Source organism: Scomber scombrus, chromosome 10 (genome assembly GCF_963691925.1).
Source record: "Scomber scombrus chromosome 10, fScoSco1.1, whole genome shotgun sequence".
Classification (NCBI taxonomy): Eukaryota; Metazoa; Chordata; class Actinopteri; order Scombriformes; family Scombridae; genus Scomber; species Scomber scombrus.
In genome coordinates, this window is record NC_084979.1 from 15525997 (window position 1) to 15543297 (window position 17301).

Below are 17301 nucleotides of genomic sequence, written 5' to 3' on the forward strand. Positions count from 1 at the left end.
TATGACTGATTATTACTGATATTTTGTTACTTGTCATTTTTATTTATATCATTATTTTTCATATTTATTTTCTACACTATTCATATAAAAACTCAGTAATTCATGACCTCTCTATTGACATAATTCATAGATTGAGATGTCTTCATTGAAACTAAGTGAAGCCAAGTTTCTAACTATAAATAACATTGGATGCATTAAGGGGAACTTGCTGTGAAAATGCTGAGTAGCATCTGGTGTATATAGCTGCATCTACATCTATCTATTTAGCCATAATACAGTATTATAGATATGTACATGCTCCTTATAAGTTCCTGTGCCTGCTGGTCTGCATAGAGCACCAGATTGATGTCATTACTCTCGCCTTCCCACCAGAAGTGTAATGTCATTATTGGAAATGATATTGTAAATTTTTGTGTTGAGACATATGTGTAGCTTTCTGTATCTGTCCTTGTCTCTTTCTACACTGTATTAAAAACATTGTTGTCCCAATTAACAATCTTTTCATACCTGTCCATCTCATACTACTCTAATTTATAATAGTTTGAAGAGCAGTATTTATGTATATTTACAGATTAAAGAGGGGAGTCTTGTGGGCAAACACTCAAGTTTTATTTTCAGGCCCTCATCAAAGCAAGCTGATGGGTGAAATGATTGCTAAAGGATTTATGATGAAGGCAAACAGTTGGTATTTACATCAAACACATAGAATGTATTATTTTTAGGGCTGGGCAAACATTGTATTTAGATGCTACGGATTAAAACAAAGTCTGAGTTACAATGCAATGGAGAGATAAGAGTGGTTATGAGAAAACCTGGACGTTTTTTTCCCCCCACTGAATGTAAATACAACCCTTAAAGATTGTTTTGATGAACCCAACCATGTTTGATATAAAAATGTGAAAAATGTGCAGGTTTAAAACAACTTAACTTAATTTTAAAATGTTGCAAGTTGTCATTTTTCTTCTTTGTACTATTGCTATGAATTCAAATTTTCTGTTTTTGACTAATTATTGCAGTGCTATTTGGCTGTTCCAGCAAAAAGAAAAAAGAAAAAAATAGTTCATAGTTGAGGAAAAGAAATTAAAAAGGAAAAAAAATCCACATTGTTCTGTAGATGTTTGCAAATTTTCAAAATCAAAACTTGTACATTAGTGTAATTTAGTGATAGTTGCATTACAATGAAAGCTTAGATTGCGTTCATGCCCGTAGCCATCCAAAAATGCATTGCAGTGAAGCGAATATCTGTGGAGTTTTTTTGTCTGATACAGTCATGAGAGGCAGGATGCAGCAAGCCAGTTTGTGCATACCACAGGGAGTACCTATATGCAACGTTGCTATCTCAGTTCTCCCTATTCAAATAAAAGCTTGCCACTAGCCATGCATCACCTCACAATCTCAGAGGTAAAGTATATGGGATGTCTAAAAAGGCTAGTGGCATTGAAGGAGGTGTGTGTGAGCTCCTTGTCGGTTATACAGACACACTCAGGACAAACAAAACTTAAAAAAAAATCTATTTTCATACGGGAGCGATGGATGACACAAAATATGCCAATATTCTATCTTGACTATCTGCTGCTAAACATTTGTGTTTGTCACTGTTTGGGCAAATGTTAGCTTTGAATGAGGAATGAGTGTACACACACAGATACTCACTCGACTGCCGCTCACTCTTTGCTTTTCATGTGTCATGGGGAAAGCTGGGGATGCTGGCCTACTGCTTTCTCACTGTTGCATTTTCCCTTTTTATAGTTAAAAGATAAAAAACTCTTAAAAATCTAAATGGTTTGTTTAGAGGCGCTTCTTCAGAATCAGAAGCTGACAGGTTTTGAACAATAATGCCTGAGTGGGAGGGGAGAGGTGAGAGAAAATAGTGGAGGATGGAGGGGTAGGGAGTGTATGTCACTGCTGGAGTGGAGATGTATCTCTTTGTGGTGTTTGGAGTGCACTATTAGCACAACACGACTGATGGTATCTACTTGTACCATGGCTGAAAAACAGGAGTTGGGTGGGCTTATGCCACAAATGGGGGCCAATATAACTGTAACTGCATTATGAATCTACCACTGTAACTGGATATTGAAAAATAAAGTATGTGGAACAATCTGTACCAAAAAGCGGTCCCTTTTTTGTCATCAATCAACAGCTAATAAATCAATGCATATGTGTCACTCAACAATAAACAGAAAGTATTGATGAATCAGGATTCAATTCACATTGAGTGTGAGTATAAGAGTTAATTGTTTTAATTTGCTGGCTTATTGTCACAAGAGCAAAGGCAGCTTGACTTAATCAGCGGGAACTGGTGTTGAATTGATGAAAGTAGACCTTAGTGGGTTTGTTGGTGTACAGTCTCTTGTTCAGATACTCCTGACTGGGAAAGACAAAAACAAAAATAATCACACAGTGAGTAACAGAAAAGTGAGTAACAAAAAATGATTTGAATTTTAATCTGAATTCTACATTATAGCACTGAATCACCTGTACCCATAATATATGTGCTGACTACTATATGAATAGTGAGTGTGTGTGTGCATTGCTCACTATGCCTGCTGCTCTCTGGCCAGCTGCATGTTGTACTGGTCCATTTGAACCCGCTTCTCTCTCCTAAGTTTTGCTGCACTCCTCTCCTCCTCCTCTGCTTCTGTGGATGCTTTCAGGAGCTGGAGATCCCACGCTGCCTCCTGAGACTTCTCAGCATCACGCTGTCTCTGAAGATGCCAAGAAGTAAAAGGTGTAAATGCACAAATTGAGAGATGGTGTTATGTCACTAGAAGTGTTTCTCTAAAACAGTGATTCTCAACCTGGGGGTCAGGACCAGGCTACACAGAAGTTTCTTCTAATCTTTACTTTCCTTTGAAGCACTGGAACATTTTATCAAGCCTCTTAAAAGCATTTGCAGACGTATCGTAAAGTAAAAACCTGAATACATTAGTGGAGAAACATAATGAATTAAGATCTATACAAGGAACAGAGGGTGACTGAATGCTTTGAGTCAAGTTGAATCTCCTCCACCTTCAAAACACCTTAGTAGAGTAACAAATAATGCCAATGTGCACCAATGCTGTTCTGAAGGCTTACTAAGGCATTTTATGTTGTTTATTTCCTTTAATTTTTCACTCATCTGTAACTTTGTTATTTATAACGGATTACACACAAATAAGGTTTGGGCCTCACAGTTTTATATGAATATTAAAGAAGCTGTAGAGTTTAGAGCAGTGCTCTTGGTAATCTGTGTATATGGGAGTAATGGTGACTCCAGTACCTGTCTCTCAAGGCGCTGTGCTTCCCTCTCACTGTGGATGGCGCTCAGCTGTTCAGGGTTCATCCCCTTCCACCTGTCCACCTGAACCTGGGGTGGCCTCCCTCCTCCCATCTGTCTCTCTGCTGCCTCTGCACACTCTGTCATCATGTCGGATGTCATTGTGTGCCAGATCTCTGTGAGACTCTCCCTTTCCTCTCTCCTTTTCTGCTCCTTCAGTTTCTCTGCCCGCTCTGCAGCCTGTAGGGAATAAGCTGTGGTGAGGCCTAACCACTGATCCAGGGATGCAGATTGATCATTCCTGTGATAATTAGAATAGCAGGAGCTTTGGGAACCACAACCTCTACTATGTAGTTTCTTCTAGTCAGGAATATGGTAAATGTCCTCCTGAGAGATCCACTCAGTCACTTGTATTTGCTTGTGCATCATGCATGTGAGTGGTTATTAAAGAAACCACATAATTGTCATGAAAAATACCATGACCTGAAGGATTTATAATGATGCCTCCCAATGGAGGATTCAGCCAAGTGCATTCAGGCAAATGAGGGGAGATCTAAATGGGGGCTTTTAAAGACAGAGTGGGCCCACGCATACATGAAAGCAGTTTAACCATCCATGTTGCTTGGTAGCAACTAATATGATGGCCGCTTTCCACCAGCAAGTGTGTGTACGCATCACTTAACATTTTCAATTAGCAATTTTAATTTCAAAATCCCACCTGAGAACACCATGTCACTGCAAAAAAAAATCCCCACTGGTTTTTACTTTGAGCATCCTCATCAGCGGGTGTGTTTGCATCTGTGTGTCCATCTGTGTGTTCACATGCATATATACTGTACCAGAGCTTGGTTGTAGTTGTCGAGGGTGATGTGGGTAGCTTTTTTACACTCCTCCTCTAGTGCATGTTGCTGAACTCCCCTTAGGTCCTGATGCTCCAGCTCTTTGCTCACAAGCATTTCTGTGACATAAACACACATGACTTGGAAGTCACCCCCTGTGTGTTTTTCACACCTGCATTACCCATTACCCATTGTACAAAGCTCTTCAATGACACACTCACACATACATAAGGCCTCTCTGGGATGAGCATCCATCAATGCCACCTGGCAGTAAAGGCTGTGCGTGGGAGTGTGTGATTGTTTGTGCAGGAAAGCATGAAGCATGTGTGTGATTTACAATGCTATAGTGTACACCATCCTAGCTCATCAGTGATCATGGTGTGTGTATTGTTTGTTCTTGTGTGTGTGCTTGGGTTTGTCTCTTCTCACCTTTGTGCTTGTCTTCCATGTGCTTTCTCTCATTGTCTTCCTTCTGTACTCGCAGATCTCTTTCAGTCTTTTTAATTTGTTCTCTCTTCTTTTGCTCCTCTCCAATACCTTCTCCCTGCACATGAAACAGTAACGTGATTATTTATTCAACCATTTGCTGGATTTTGATGATGAACATAAGCATCTGCCTGCCATGCACAGCCAACCTGGAAGATTTGCATACTAGCAGGTCCCAGCTCACTCTCTGGAGTGGTGATGCTGAATGCCCCCTTCAGGCCACATGTAAGATCAGCATCTTGTGAGTCCTCCACACGTTGATGGGTGGCCCAATATTGGGTTAGGTCAGAATGCAAAGCAGCTCGCTTCTCTCTTTCATCATTGTCTTGCTGCAGCAATACTTCATCATGAATCTTTCTCATCTTATCTGGAATATTCGGGAAATACATACACTTGTGAGTAGTGCCAACATTAGGGGTGGCGATGACTCTGAAAGCCCAAAGCTGAGATTTGATTTAAACATTATATATTTTTAATTCATATATTGTATACCAAAAGCGTTGTCTCGTTGTCTCTCCACGTTTTGCCGATGTTTTTTCTCCTGGACTTGTTGGTTGAGAGCATCGAGATCGAGGCCCATCACACGTAGCCGGGTGTTGAAGATTCGAGCCTTACGTGCTGTCTCCACAGCCCTTCGCCTCTCCACAGCCTTTTCGATGGACTGGTCAACATGTAAATCCACTTTGTACATTTTTCACAGTGTCTGATGAGCCTGGATGAAAGTGACACGGCATTACAACGGTGTAAAATAATACTACTACTAATAATAATGTATTTAATTTGTAATTGCACTTTTCATTTGCAATGAATCCCAAAGTGCTACAGCATTAAAGACATCAAACATATAAAAACATATATAGCCTAACATACATAAATATATAAAAAGGTTTTTAAGCCTGTTTTAAAGAGCCTAGGGTCGGTGCTGTCCCATCATGACTGACAGCATTACAAATAAAACTTAGGGCAGGCTTGTACATGAATTAGATGCATCAAATTCAGGTGTATTCTTTTAAAGACAGACAGGTAGACGGAAAAGCAGCACTTGCGTCTGATAAATGTGGGAAAATTACTTACGTTGATTTTATATCCATGTAACACCTCAAGCTGCTTCTCAGCAATCCTGTTGTGTTTAGATGCCCTTGGTAACCATGGTAACCGCTTAATTTGTCGCTGCTTGTGTTGTGCTGTATTAATAAATCACAATAGTGCTTAGTATTGTACAACCCATTGGGTTGCATACAATAACAGTTTTTATTATGTAATTTAAATATTTTGGGGACACAAGTGAACTCCGGGGAAATGCATTTGATCTCGCGAGAAACCGCGATGTTATGTGTCTCGCGCGCTCAAGGGTCTTCCTGTCGGATTGTAAAATGGCGCATTGTTGTCACAACAGCTTCGCGTCTTTTTGATTAAGATTCACGAGGCTATTTGAATTAATAATCTCAATATGCGTTTCATAACGTGACGAACGATTGCTCAAGTAACAGACAGAGAGGTCCATTCATTCGCGTGCATGCTTCTTCTTTGAGAAAGCTTGCTGTCGGTAAACATCGGTTGTTAGCAATAGCCACATGCTAACATTTTACTAGCCGATATTCTCTGTGCAATTTGTATTCTTTTTTCAGAAGAGCGTCACAGATATAACGACAATGGGTTACTTAAAACTGATAGAGATCGAAAACTTCAAGTCATATAAAGGAAGGCAGATCATTGGACCTTTTCACAAGTTCACGGCAATCATCGGACCCAATGGATCTGGTATGTTGTGATATAAACTAGCGGCAGATGCGAACTGTGGTAAACATACGGTGCTAATGTCCTGTTGATGTCAAATACAACTCAGTATATGCATGCATGGGATTTATGTCTGCACATATACTGATTTATTGGACAGCAGTTGTGCTTTCTGTCGTTCAAGTGAACACTGCTGAATTTAAACGCTGCTGACATGTTGATTTACGGCCATCAACGTTATTAACTTGTATTTTCTGTGTGCATATCCGCAAGTTAGTTGTGTACAGTGCCAAGCAATATGTTTTTGTCTCCGTAAACGTTTAATACAGTAATATTGATCATACATTTGCACAGTTACAAAGTGCTTTACAATAAAATCAGGACACATTTTAAAATACAGATTAAAATAGACTAAAATGCCACAAAACATACACAGCTTGCAACCCTGATCTCCACAGACAAGTCTCTTAAATACAGCATTTCATTGTAGACGATTTTTATTCTGTGCTCTCAACCTAGGTTTGTATATATTGCTGAACATCTTTCTGAAGATTGTTGTTTTGTGTTATATATTGAGAGCCAAATTCCTTCATGATTCTGATTCTGAACATCTAAACGTTGTTGTTTTAGGAAAGTCCAATCTTATGGATGCCATCAGTTTTGTGTTGGCGGAGAAGACTAGTAACCTACGTGTGAAGACATTGAAGGATCTGATCCATGGAGCGCCTGTAGGGAAGCCAGCTGCTAACAGGGCCTTTGTCAGTATGGTGTACCAGGAGGATAACGGAGAGGAGCGCTCCTTCACAAGGATCATCATTGGTATGCACCACCATTGACAGTCATGTTGGAATTTGTGATTCTTCTGCTAGAAATCAGAAGGTGTGTTCATGTGTTTGGTGTGCTTTCCAGTTCCAAGTTGAAGGAATTGAGCTGAAAGTAATACCAACATTTGGCAACAGTGTAAACTTACACTACAGCTTCTTTAAGCTTATGTGAGTGCGGCTGCCGAAACACACAGTATGAAATATTTGATAGCCTCAAAAATCCCACTAGTAGTATTTCAATTTGAACAGGCTTTATTTACTTTCCTTTGACAAGTTTAATGTTACACTGTTGCTCCCATCTTGTGTATGCTTTTGATGAGCTAATGCTTCAGATGTTTTCTCTTAAATGTTCATGTGCATCAGGTTCCTCCTCTGAGTACCGCATCAACAGCAAGGTGGTGGGCCTGCCTGAATACAGCGAAGAGCTGGAAAAACTTGGCATTCTCATCAAGGCTCGGAACTTTCTGGTTTTCCAGGTAATTTTTTTTTCAGGGAGAAATGTATTGATGGCATTCTTTCATTATGCTTCTGTACTTGGCTGTAGGTTTGCTATCAGACATATGTGCTTCACAGTGATCTCATTACAATTAAGAAGTTTTATTTATCTTTTGTTTAGCTTATTGCGAAAGTAATAAATGCATTATTTTTTAATAAAGATGTTGAATCAGTGATGAGTAAAATTCTTTCTTATGGCAAAACATATAGCTGTGGTAGCATTGTTTTCTTCAACTCCAGCACTCTTTTTGATGCAAAGTGTAGCCATGCTGGTGCGTTCACTGGCTAACACAGCATTGAATGTGACCCAGCCAATTCGATTAGAAGTACAATGTTATGACAATTAATATCGGATAATGTAATGTTTGCAGTTTTTATTAGAGCCTGAATGATATATTGGTCAGCTGATATTATTGGCTGATATTGCCCTATCACAAATATATCGGTATCGGCAAATATGTTGTCCGCTACATGATATGTTTTTTAAAGTTATATAGGCACAATTTTATGTTTATTTGATCCTTTTCTTAATTCAAGTTTCATATTGTATATTTTGTTTATATTTTGTTAATATTATATGTTTTGTTGTTTTTTGTTCTGGTCAAGTTTGTCTAGCTTTGTGAGTTTTTGTGTAGTTTGGTCAGTCTTTGTCTATTTCTGTGTGTTTTCTTTAAAAATTCATAGCTTATTATAATTATTAAATTCCCAGTGGTGTTTACTGTTTCAATGCACTGATGTCATTTCATACCATATTTAATGTATAATGTTATATATGTTATATATAATGTTTAATGCAAGGTTTATTTTTAAACTGCAATATATCGATATCCATTACATAACTTTATTACAAGTGTTTGATAACCACATTTGAGGGCTCATTGCAAAAAAAAAATCATCATTGTGTGTTCACATATATATTCTGCACATGTAACATTATCAGCCAATACATCCATATTGGAAGTTTTTTGCTCCCTAATATTGTTATTGGCACCTAAAATCCAGTATCGCTTTTATTGTTAACCCCAATTATGCTTATTCTCCTTCTAGGGAGCTGTAGAGTCCATTGCCATGAAGAACCCCAAAGAACGTACAGCTCTGTTTGAGGAGATCTCACGTTCTGGAGAACTGGCCCAGGAGTATGACCGTAGAAAGAAGGAGATGGTGAAAGCAGAAGAGGACACACAATTCAATTACCATCGCAAGAAAAACATTGCTGCTGAGCGCAAAGAAGCCAAGCAAGAGAAAGAGGAGGTATATCCTATTTGTTGATGGCAAATAAAGTCATGGAGTTGCATTTACTATCATCTGGTCAGTTGGATTAGTTGTTAAGAAATACCTCTGATCAGTTTTGCCATTTCAATTATGTCTCCTGTCATCATTCTGCTAGGCTGAGCGATACCAGCGTCTGAAGGATGAAGTGGCCAGAGCCAGTGTTCAGTTGCAGCTCTTCAAGCTATACCACAATGAGACTGAGATTGAGAAGCTGAACAAAGAGCTGGGCCAGCGGAACAAGGAGATTGACAAGGACCGTAAAAAGATGGACCATGTGGAGGAGGAGCTGAAGGACAAGAAGAAGGAGCTTGGCAGGCTGATGAGGGAGCAGCAGACCATTGAAAAAGAGATCAAGTGAGTGGCAATGATATAACAGCAGTGTCAAAGTGTGTTTGATGCACTTTTCAGATCAACTAGATCTCGTGCCTTTTTTAATACCTAGAGCATTGTTAACGATTTCATTATACCCACAGAGAGAAGGACTCTGAGTTGAACCAAAAGAGGCCGCAGTACATCAAGGCAAAAGAGAACACCTCGCACAAGATCAAGAAGCTTGAGGCAGCACGTAAATCATTGCAGAATGCCCAAAAGATGTACAAGAAACGCAAAGGTGACATGGATGAGTTAGATAAAGAGATGAAAGCAGTGGAGTTGACAAAGCAAGAATTTGAGGAGCGCATGGAGGAGGAGGCACAGAGCCAGGGCCAGGACCTCACCCTGGAGGAAAATCAGGTCTGATATGTTAGAATGTGTTGTACACATTTGAGGGCTCCTCGATTCATTTCACATAAATTCTTATTTGCAGGACCTTATTTAGTTTAGAAAACTGAAATACTGATACTTCCATGTTCCCATTAACAAAAATACTGTAATGCAATTTTACCTTGAAATGTATTTGATTGTAAAATTGGAAAGTTAATATGCAAATCTCAGGTTTTGTTCTATGTGAATTGCATCTCAAATGTATTTGATAATTAAATCAGATGGGTCTTAAAATATACAAGACTTGGCATAACATTTGTTTTTTTTCCCCGCATATGCACTTCAGGTCAAGCAGTACCATCGTCTCAAGGAAGAGGCAAGTAAACGTGCAGCCACGTTGGCACAGGAGCTGGAGAAGTTCAACCGTGACCAGAAGGCCGACCAGGATCGCCTGGACTTGGAGGAGAGGAAGAAAGTGGAGACAGAGGTAAATAAGACACTGAAGATACATTTACCAGTGCCACAATTAACTGATTTGAATACATACAACCATAAATAATGTTGTTTCCCTTAAGGCCAAAATCAAACAGAAGATTCGTGAAATTGAGGAGAACCAGAAGCGTATTGAGAAATTGGAAGATTATATCACCACCAGCAGGTATGCTTTGTTCCATACACAGAACTAACTAGCTGATTTTGTAGTTTTTCTCTTTTACACCCTTTCATTCACGCTCTCTTGTCCTGTTACCTTTCAGGCAGTCTCTAGATGAGCAGAAACGCATGGAGGAGGAGCTGACCGAAGAGGTGGAGATGGCCAAGAGGAGAATTGATGAGATCAACATGGAGCTTAACCAGGTACGTCATGTGCACACGAGGAAACAAATAAAAGAAAGACTTAAATTATGTCATCTTAACCAACTGTTTTCAGCGTGCTGTAGCTGTTAGAGGACCTTGAGTTCATGTTTGCATGCGTCATCCTTAAGCAAGACTTCATGATATTTATGTATCTAACCTATGCCCTGACTTCCCTGGAAGTGAGACATGGAAAACATAATTTCTCTGTATGAATCAATACGCCTTTTCTCAAAGCAGACATTTTCCCTTGTCCTAGCGAGAAAAGCACAAGTGTGACTAATAGCGCTAAAGATGGGCTCCATCCTATTTAGGTTTTCCAATAAGGCATGCCAGTGCCAGCTTGCACATAACTGGGGTTCTGGCACTGGCGCACCTTTTTGATAATGTTATTAGTTTCACCAGTGTTTGACAAGTGGAAATGTCCGCTGTGAAAAAGTCTATAATGAATCCCATTATTGTTGGCTTTTTCTGTAGGTAATGGAGCAGCTGGGCGACGCCAGGATCGATAGGCAGGAGAACAGTCGCCAGCAACGCAAGGCTGAGATCATGGAGAGCATTAAAAGACTCTACCCTGGCTCTGTGGTAAGGCAACTGTGACAGCATTCAGTACAATATCATCACATTTTTCATGCTTTCAAATGTACAGAATACTTCTTATATTAGTTTAGTAAAAATATGCTTGTCTTTCTTTCCACAGTATGGTCGTCTAATTGACCTGTGCCAGCCCACTCAGAAGAAGTATCAGATCGCTGTGACCAAGGTGTTGGGCAAGAACATGGACGCCATCATTGTTGACTCTGAGAAGACTGGCAGAGACTGTATTCAATACATCAAGGAGCAGAGAGGAGAGCCTGAGACTTTTCTTCCTCTTGACTACCTAGAGGTAAATACTAGAAATAACAAATATTAACTTTACCTAAAGATCTCTATAGTAGTTGAAGTTTGCATGATCAAATCTGCAATCAAAAACAGAATCATCAAATTTCAATAAAATTGAGGAAGAAGAGGGGGGTCTACAAAACAGCGTCCAATCCCAATAGAACCACACTTGTCAAATTAAAAAAACAACAACCAAGGAGTAATTTAAGTTACAGCAACTTTTGTCACTTCAAAAATGCATATATGATATATAATAATATATTTAAAACATTTCAGTGCTACTAATTAAGAATACCAGTAGTGTAGGTTCACAGTTTACAAGCTATGTTTTTACAGCCAACGATTGATTTTATCTTGGTCAATGTCAGGCACTAATTTCCCTGCTGAAAGCGACACTCACTAAAACTAGTTATAATGGGAATTTTGAATTATTTTATTTTTAAAAATGTCCTATATGCTTTTCTCCTGTCTTATCAAAGGTAAAACCAACAGATGAGAAACTGAGAGAACTGCGGGGAGCCAAGCTGGTGATTGATGTGATTCGCTATGAGCCCCCCCACATCAAGAAAGCCCTCCAGTATGCATGTGGCAACGCTCTGGTCTGTGACAATGTAGAAGATGCACGAAGAATTGCTTTTGGAGGGCCATACAGGCACAAGGTAATTAACTATGGCTATTTAAAGTCACTAGCTGAGTATTTACATATATTGTCAAAATCTTTTGATTTGGTTTTAATCTTGTCCATTCTTCCTCCTAATCTTTCCTTGTCTGTCTGTGTCCAGACTGTAGCCCTGGACGGTACTCTGTTCCAGAAGTCTGGAGTCATCTCTGGAGGAGCCAGTGACCTGAAGGCCAAGGCCAGGCGCTGGGACGAGAAAGCTGTGGACAAGCTCAAGGAGAAGAAAGAAAAACTCACTGAAGAGCTTAAGGTAACTCAGACCTATAAGGAGGTTGTGGTTTTGGTCCTGTCTGTTTTGTTTGTCTGTTAGTTAGCAGGCTACCAAAAAAAATCATTTTCCTGAGTCATTGTTAACTAAGATGTGCTCAAAATGTTTGTTTCAAAACATTCATTGTTGATTTCTAGTCACTGATTGCAGTTTGATTTCATGTAAACTCACAAAAATTGTCACTCACTGTTTTTCTTGTAGGAGCAAATGAAAGCCAAGAGGAAGGAGGCAGAGCTGCGTCAGGTGCAGTCTCAGGCACACGGTCTACAGATGAGACTGAAGTACTCCCAGAGTGACCTGGAACAGACAAAAACTCGCCACCTCTCCCTCAACATGCAGGTACAGCCTGATTACAGCTCACTGTTGTCCCTTTTCTGCCTTTTACTGCTGTAGTGACTTTTGCTTTAAAACTTGTTTTGTTTGTGTCATGCAGGAGAAGTCTAAGTTGGAGAGTGAACTGGCAAACTTTGGTCCTCGCATCAATGACATCAAGAGAATCATCCAGTCCCGTGAGAAGGAAATCACTGACCTTCGGGACCGCATGAACCTGGTGAGACTGACACAAGTGAAATCTGATATCTACAAATCTGTTAATGAATACCCCATGTGTCAATGTTTTGCTTATGCTTTTTCCAGGTGGAGGATGAGGTGTTTGTGGAGTTTTGTAAGGAGATTGGAGTGAGGAACATCAGAGAGTTTGAGGAGGAGAAGGTGAAAAGGCAGAATGAGATTGCAAAGAAGCGGTGAGTTTGGAAATAATTTCAGTTTTCAGCTCTAATCTGGGCCAGTTCTTGTCACATTTGTTGCTTAACTTGTTTCAGGTTGTCTGTGTGGTGTAACCTGACATCTGTCATTTTGTCTCAGTCTTGAGTTTGAGACCCAGAAGACCCGTCTGGGTATCCAGGTAGACTATGAGAAGAACCAGTTGAAGGAGGACCAAGAGAAGGTCATGATGTGGGAGCAGACTGTCAAGAAGGACGAGGCTGAAATAGAGCGACTCAAGAAGGTAAAGACATAAAGTGAAGGATTAAAAACTTCTATCTATTCTGTCCTCAATTTGTACCTCAATTTGTGTCTTTTTGTCATCTTTCATGTCTTATCTTTCTGTAGGAGGAGCACAGGCATATGAAGATCATTGACGAGACAATGGCCCAACTGCAGGACCTGAAGAACCAGCATCTCACAAAGAAATCTGAAGTCAATGATAAGAACCATGAGATGGAGGAGATCCGCAAAAAACTGGGTGGCGCTAACAAGTCAGTGTCTGCAAACGCACACATCAAATGTACTATTTATTATGTCATATGAGTATAGTTATTACATTTTTAAGTTGTTTTCTGCTACAAATGTTGTGTTTGTGTATTCCAGAGAGTTGACTCAGCTCCAGAAGGAGGTGACGGCCATTGAGACCAAACTGGAGCAGAAGCGCAGCGACCGTCACAACCTGCTGCAAGCCTGCAAAATGCAGGATATCAGACTGCCTCTGCGGTCGGGAACAATGGATGATATCAGCCAGGGAGAGGTACACACAAACACAATAAAATGCACGGTTACTTGTATACTATTGTTATTAAAACAGAAAATCACATCCTCTTTTTATTTTGCTGTTCCAGGGGAGTTCACAGTCAGAGGAGTCCAGCAGCCAGAGGACGTCCAGCACGGTTCTGGCTAAAGAGGCTCTCATAGAGATTGACTACAGCAACCTGTCTGAAGACCTTAAGGTAACTGGTCCACATTACCGACCAGGCCTTACGTTTAAACAGTCCGACTTGATCTCTTCTCATTTTATTTAAATGTGCTCAATTTTGTGTCCCTTATTTTATATTTTAAATGATGACTATTTACTAGTAGCACTTTTCTCTTCACACTTACAAAGTACTTCACAGCACACAAAAGAGGGAAAAAAGAGCCATTTGCAGCATTTGAAGCACACTTACTTATGTTAACCTTGTTTGACTTCCTACAGGATGCGCTGTCAGAGGAGGAGATCAAGGCAGAGACAAACACACTGCAGCAGCGTCTGAATGAGCAGCAAAGCATACTTCAGAGGATCAGTGCGCCCAACATGAAGGCCATGGAGAAGCTTGAGAGTGTCAGGGACAAGTTCCAAGAGACCAGTGATGGTGAGATGGCTTGATAATGGTAGAGGCTGGGGTAAAATGAGGAAAAGGAGATGATGGGTGAAGTGATGCAGGTTTAAAGTACCTTTCTAGAGCTGTTAATAATATCATCATTCTCTGTTTGTGTTGTCTCGCTTCAGAGTTTGAGGCTGCCCGTAAGAGAGCGAAGAAAGCCAAGCAAGCCTTTGAGCAAATCAAGAAGGAAAGGTTTGATCGTTTCAATACCTGCTTTGAGTCTGTGGCCACCAACATTGATGAGATCTACAAGGCCCTCTCACGTAACAGCAGTGCCCAGGTGCGTCTCCAAAATTGTGTTTTTTGTTGTTGTTTTTTTACAATGTTGTTTGTAATACAGTATATATTCAAAGTAAAACCTATGTGTGTGTCTATTTCTTCTGTAGGCTTTCCTGGGCCCAGAAAACCCAGAGGAGCCCTACCTGGATGGCATCAACTATAACTGTGTGGCTCCAGGGAAGAGATTCAGACCCATGGATAACTTGTCTGGAGGAGAGAAGACTGTCGCTGCCCTGGCTCTGCTCTTTGCTATTCACAGGTGAAACAAAGAAGGAGTACAGAGGGAGTCTTAATGTTTAATTTGAAGAAAAAGAGACTTTCCACAATATTATTTATTTGTTATTATTATTGAATTGTTAACAATGCCTCTCCTGCTTGTCTATAGCTACAAACCAGCTCCCTTCTTCGTCCTGGATGAGATTGACGCTGCTCTGGACAACACTAACATTGGCAAGGTCTGTTCTAAAATGAAATTTGATTCAGTGACTTGAGCTGTTTATCAATGCTGCTTGTGATTTAAGCACAAAGATTTTTTAAATTATTATTGTTTATTACAAATAAAACTGCATGACATAACTTTCCTCTGTTCCCTCAAGGTGGCTAATTACATCAAAGACCAGTCGGTGCAGAACTTCCAGGCCATCGTCATTTCTCTGAAGGAGGAATTCTACACAAAGGCAGACTCACTCATCGGTGTTTATCCAGAGGTGTGTTTTGTAAAATACTCAGAAATATACAGTCCATGAAGCAGTTTGCCAAACATACAATAAACTGATGTTCCTTCTCTTCTACTCACAGCAAGGAGACTGCGTCATCAGCAAAGTGCTCACCTTTGATCTCTCTCAGTATCCTGATGCCAATCCGAATCCCAATGAATAGGAAGAGCACTCCCAACACTGGCATTGTGGCAAGTCGGTCGTTCCATTTGCTACTCTTTATTATGTAGTCACAGATTATGTATCCATTAGGTCTCACACGTTATTTCTTATGTTTTTTTAAGTTTGTGTATTTTTTTGGATTTGCTACCGTAGTCAATAGTGCATTAGTGTTTTTTTTTCTTTTTTCTTAGTTGTGCGGGGTTGTTCTTTATAAATAGTGACAACCAGGATGTATGTACATTATTACAAGCTAGCCCTTTCTCAATTTGGCCATGCTACACTGACAATTATAATGAATAAAGATTCATTGTAATCAAGTGAAAATGAAACCTTTTTAACAGACTGTACAATTTGTATCACGCTTCTTTCATGTGATAAAATGTGCAGATACATTTCAGAGCTTTTATACTGTTTCTGGCCCTCTTTCCAATGGTGTGCTGTAAAGCCCTTGCCTGTCCTTTGTTGTGTGTAAAATATGTATTTGCATTTTCATAGTTGCTATGGTTTTTTTTAAAAGCTTAATCATTAAAACTGTTGTTGCAGTACGGTGGATACATTCCCGTTTGTGATGGTTAAATAAAACCCCTAGTTAGCTGCAACTGGAGGTGCTATTATGGGATCATGAAGTTTTGTCAAAACTGTCACCAGAAAATGATTTTAAAGGAAATGTGCTGAGCTAATAATGTTATATGAGTAACGGCAGTCTCTTGATATTACCTCAGTAATATCCTGAGTCAGCTTTAGGCAAATGGAAAACTCAACATTTTCTGTCAGGTCTGTTTTATTGATTGCTTGGCTTCAATAAATAAAATTTGAATAATTTAAGCTTTTGACAGCTTTGTGTTTCAATTTCAAGGAATTGTTTTACCTTTTATTTGAACCTGTTTGAACCCACAATGCAGCATGCATCTTGCTGTGGTAGTTTCCATTCCATAAGGGGGAGTCGATGCTTTTCTAGGCAAGACTATTTATAGAGGCTCTCAGTTTTCACACAGTAATTTCTGCAGGGGGCAGCGTCTTCTGCAAGCACATATCTTTTCGTCAAGGCTCCGTTTGCACTAACAAGGATTATTTCCTTCACAGACTCACAGTTTGTGTTATCGGATTATTTGGTTTGTTTGCAAAAATAAAACACAGAAATGATTGTTTTGGATGATTTATTTCTTGCCAATGGTGAAAACACCAATGTAACATCAACCATAATGGCACAGATCCAGAAATTAAGGAGAATCAAAGTGAGAAGTTGAGCTGTAAAGTTCACTCAAACTATCTCTGTGAGACGTGTGTAAAACACAGGCTGATCAGCAGATAATAAAAAAAGTCCTCTGAATGGGCCTGCAAATGTTTGCATTTAGGCACAAAACATGAAAGTGCAATTTTGCAAAAATTATGTCCATGCAGAATAAAATGTCTTCAATCCCCAGTGAGCTTTAAAGCTAAATCCACCATACTCCAGGTATGCTTAAGATACATTCTCTGCACAGGTCGATTATAGTTATTAAATAGGTATTACATATTTATGTCATTAAAAAACAAAACCTGCAACCATATAGTGACTTGAAAAAAAACTGCAGTATGGTGTAACACAACAAAATCTTTTGATATTACATGAATCTCTTTGTCCAAAATAAAAAATAAAAAAGTTTCCTCTTTAAAATCTGCTGATAACCAACTGCATACAAGAACAGTGGTGAGCAGGAGAAAACCTGGTGAA

At 39.6% G+C, this 17301-nt stretch overlaps 2 protein-coding genes across 2 annotated transcripts; one reads left to right on the forward strand and one right to left on the reverse strand.

Moving 5' to 3' along the window:
* Positions 1-2289: 2289 nt before the first annotated feature.
* Positions 2290-5275, reverse strand: ribc1 (RIB43A domain with coiled-coils 1). Its single transcript, XM_062428035.1, has 7 exons — positions 5077-5275; positions 4734-4951; positions 4528-4642; positions 4099-4217; positions 3263-3499; positions 2542-2708; positions 2290-2371 (listed from the first exon to the last, which is right to left on the reverse strand). Exons 1-7 carry the CDS (start codon positions 5273-5275, stop codon positions 2290-2292), a joined length of 1137 nt encoding a protein of 378 aa, XP_062284019.1.
* Positions 5276-5958: 683 nt separating this feature from the next.
* smc1a (structural maintenance of chromosomes 1A) lies at positions 5959-16412 on the forward strand. Its single transcript, XM_062427364.1, has 26 exons — positions 5959-6345; positions 6952-7140; positions 7509-7621; positions 8688-8891; positions 9028-9266; positions 9386-9644; positions 9961-10101; positions 10190-10272; positions 10370-10469; positions 10944-11051; positions 11167-11352; positions 11828-12007; positions 12131-12277; positions 12497-12634; positions 12729-12845; positions 12932-13038; positions 13160-13301; positions 13406-13551; positions 13664-13817; positions 13909-14016; positions 14262-14418; positions 14556-14710; positions 14817-14968; positions 15095-15164; positions 15306-15416; positions 15508-16412. The coding sequence occupies exons 1-26, from the start codon at positions 6237-6239 to the stop codon at positions 15586-15588; spliced, it is 3696 nt and encodes a 1231-aa protein (XP_062283348.1). The 5' UTR covers positions 5959-6236; the 3' UTR covers positions 15589-16412.
* The last annotated feature ends 889 nt before the right edge of the window (positions 16413-17301 follow it).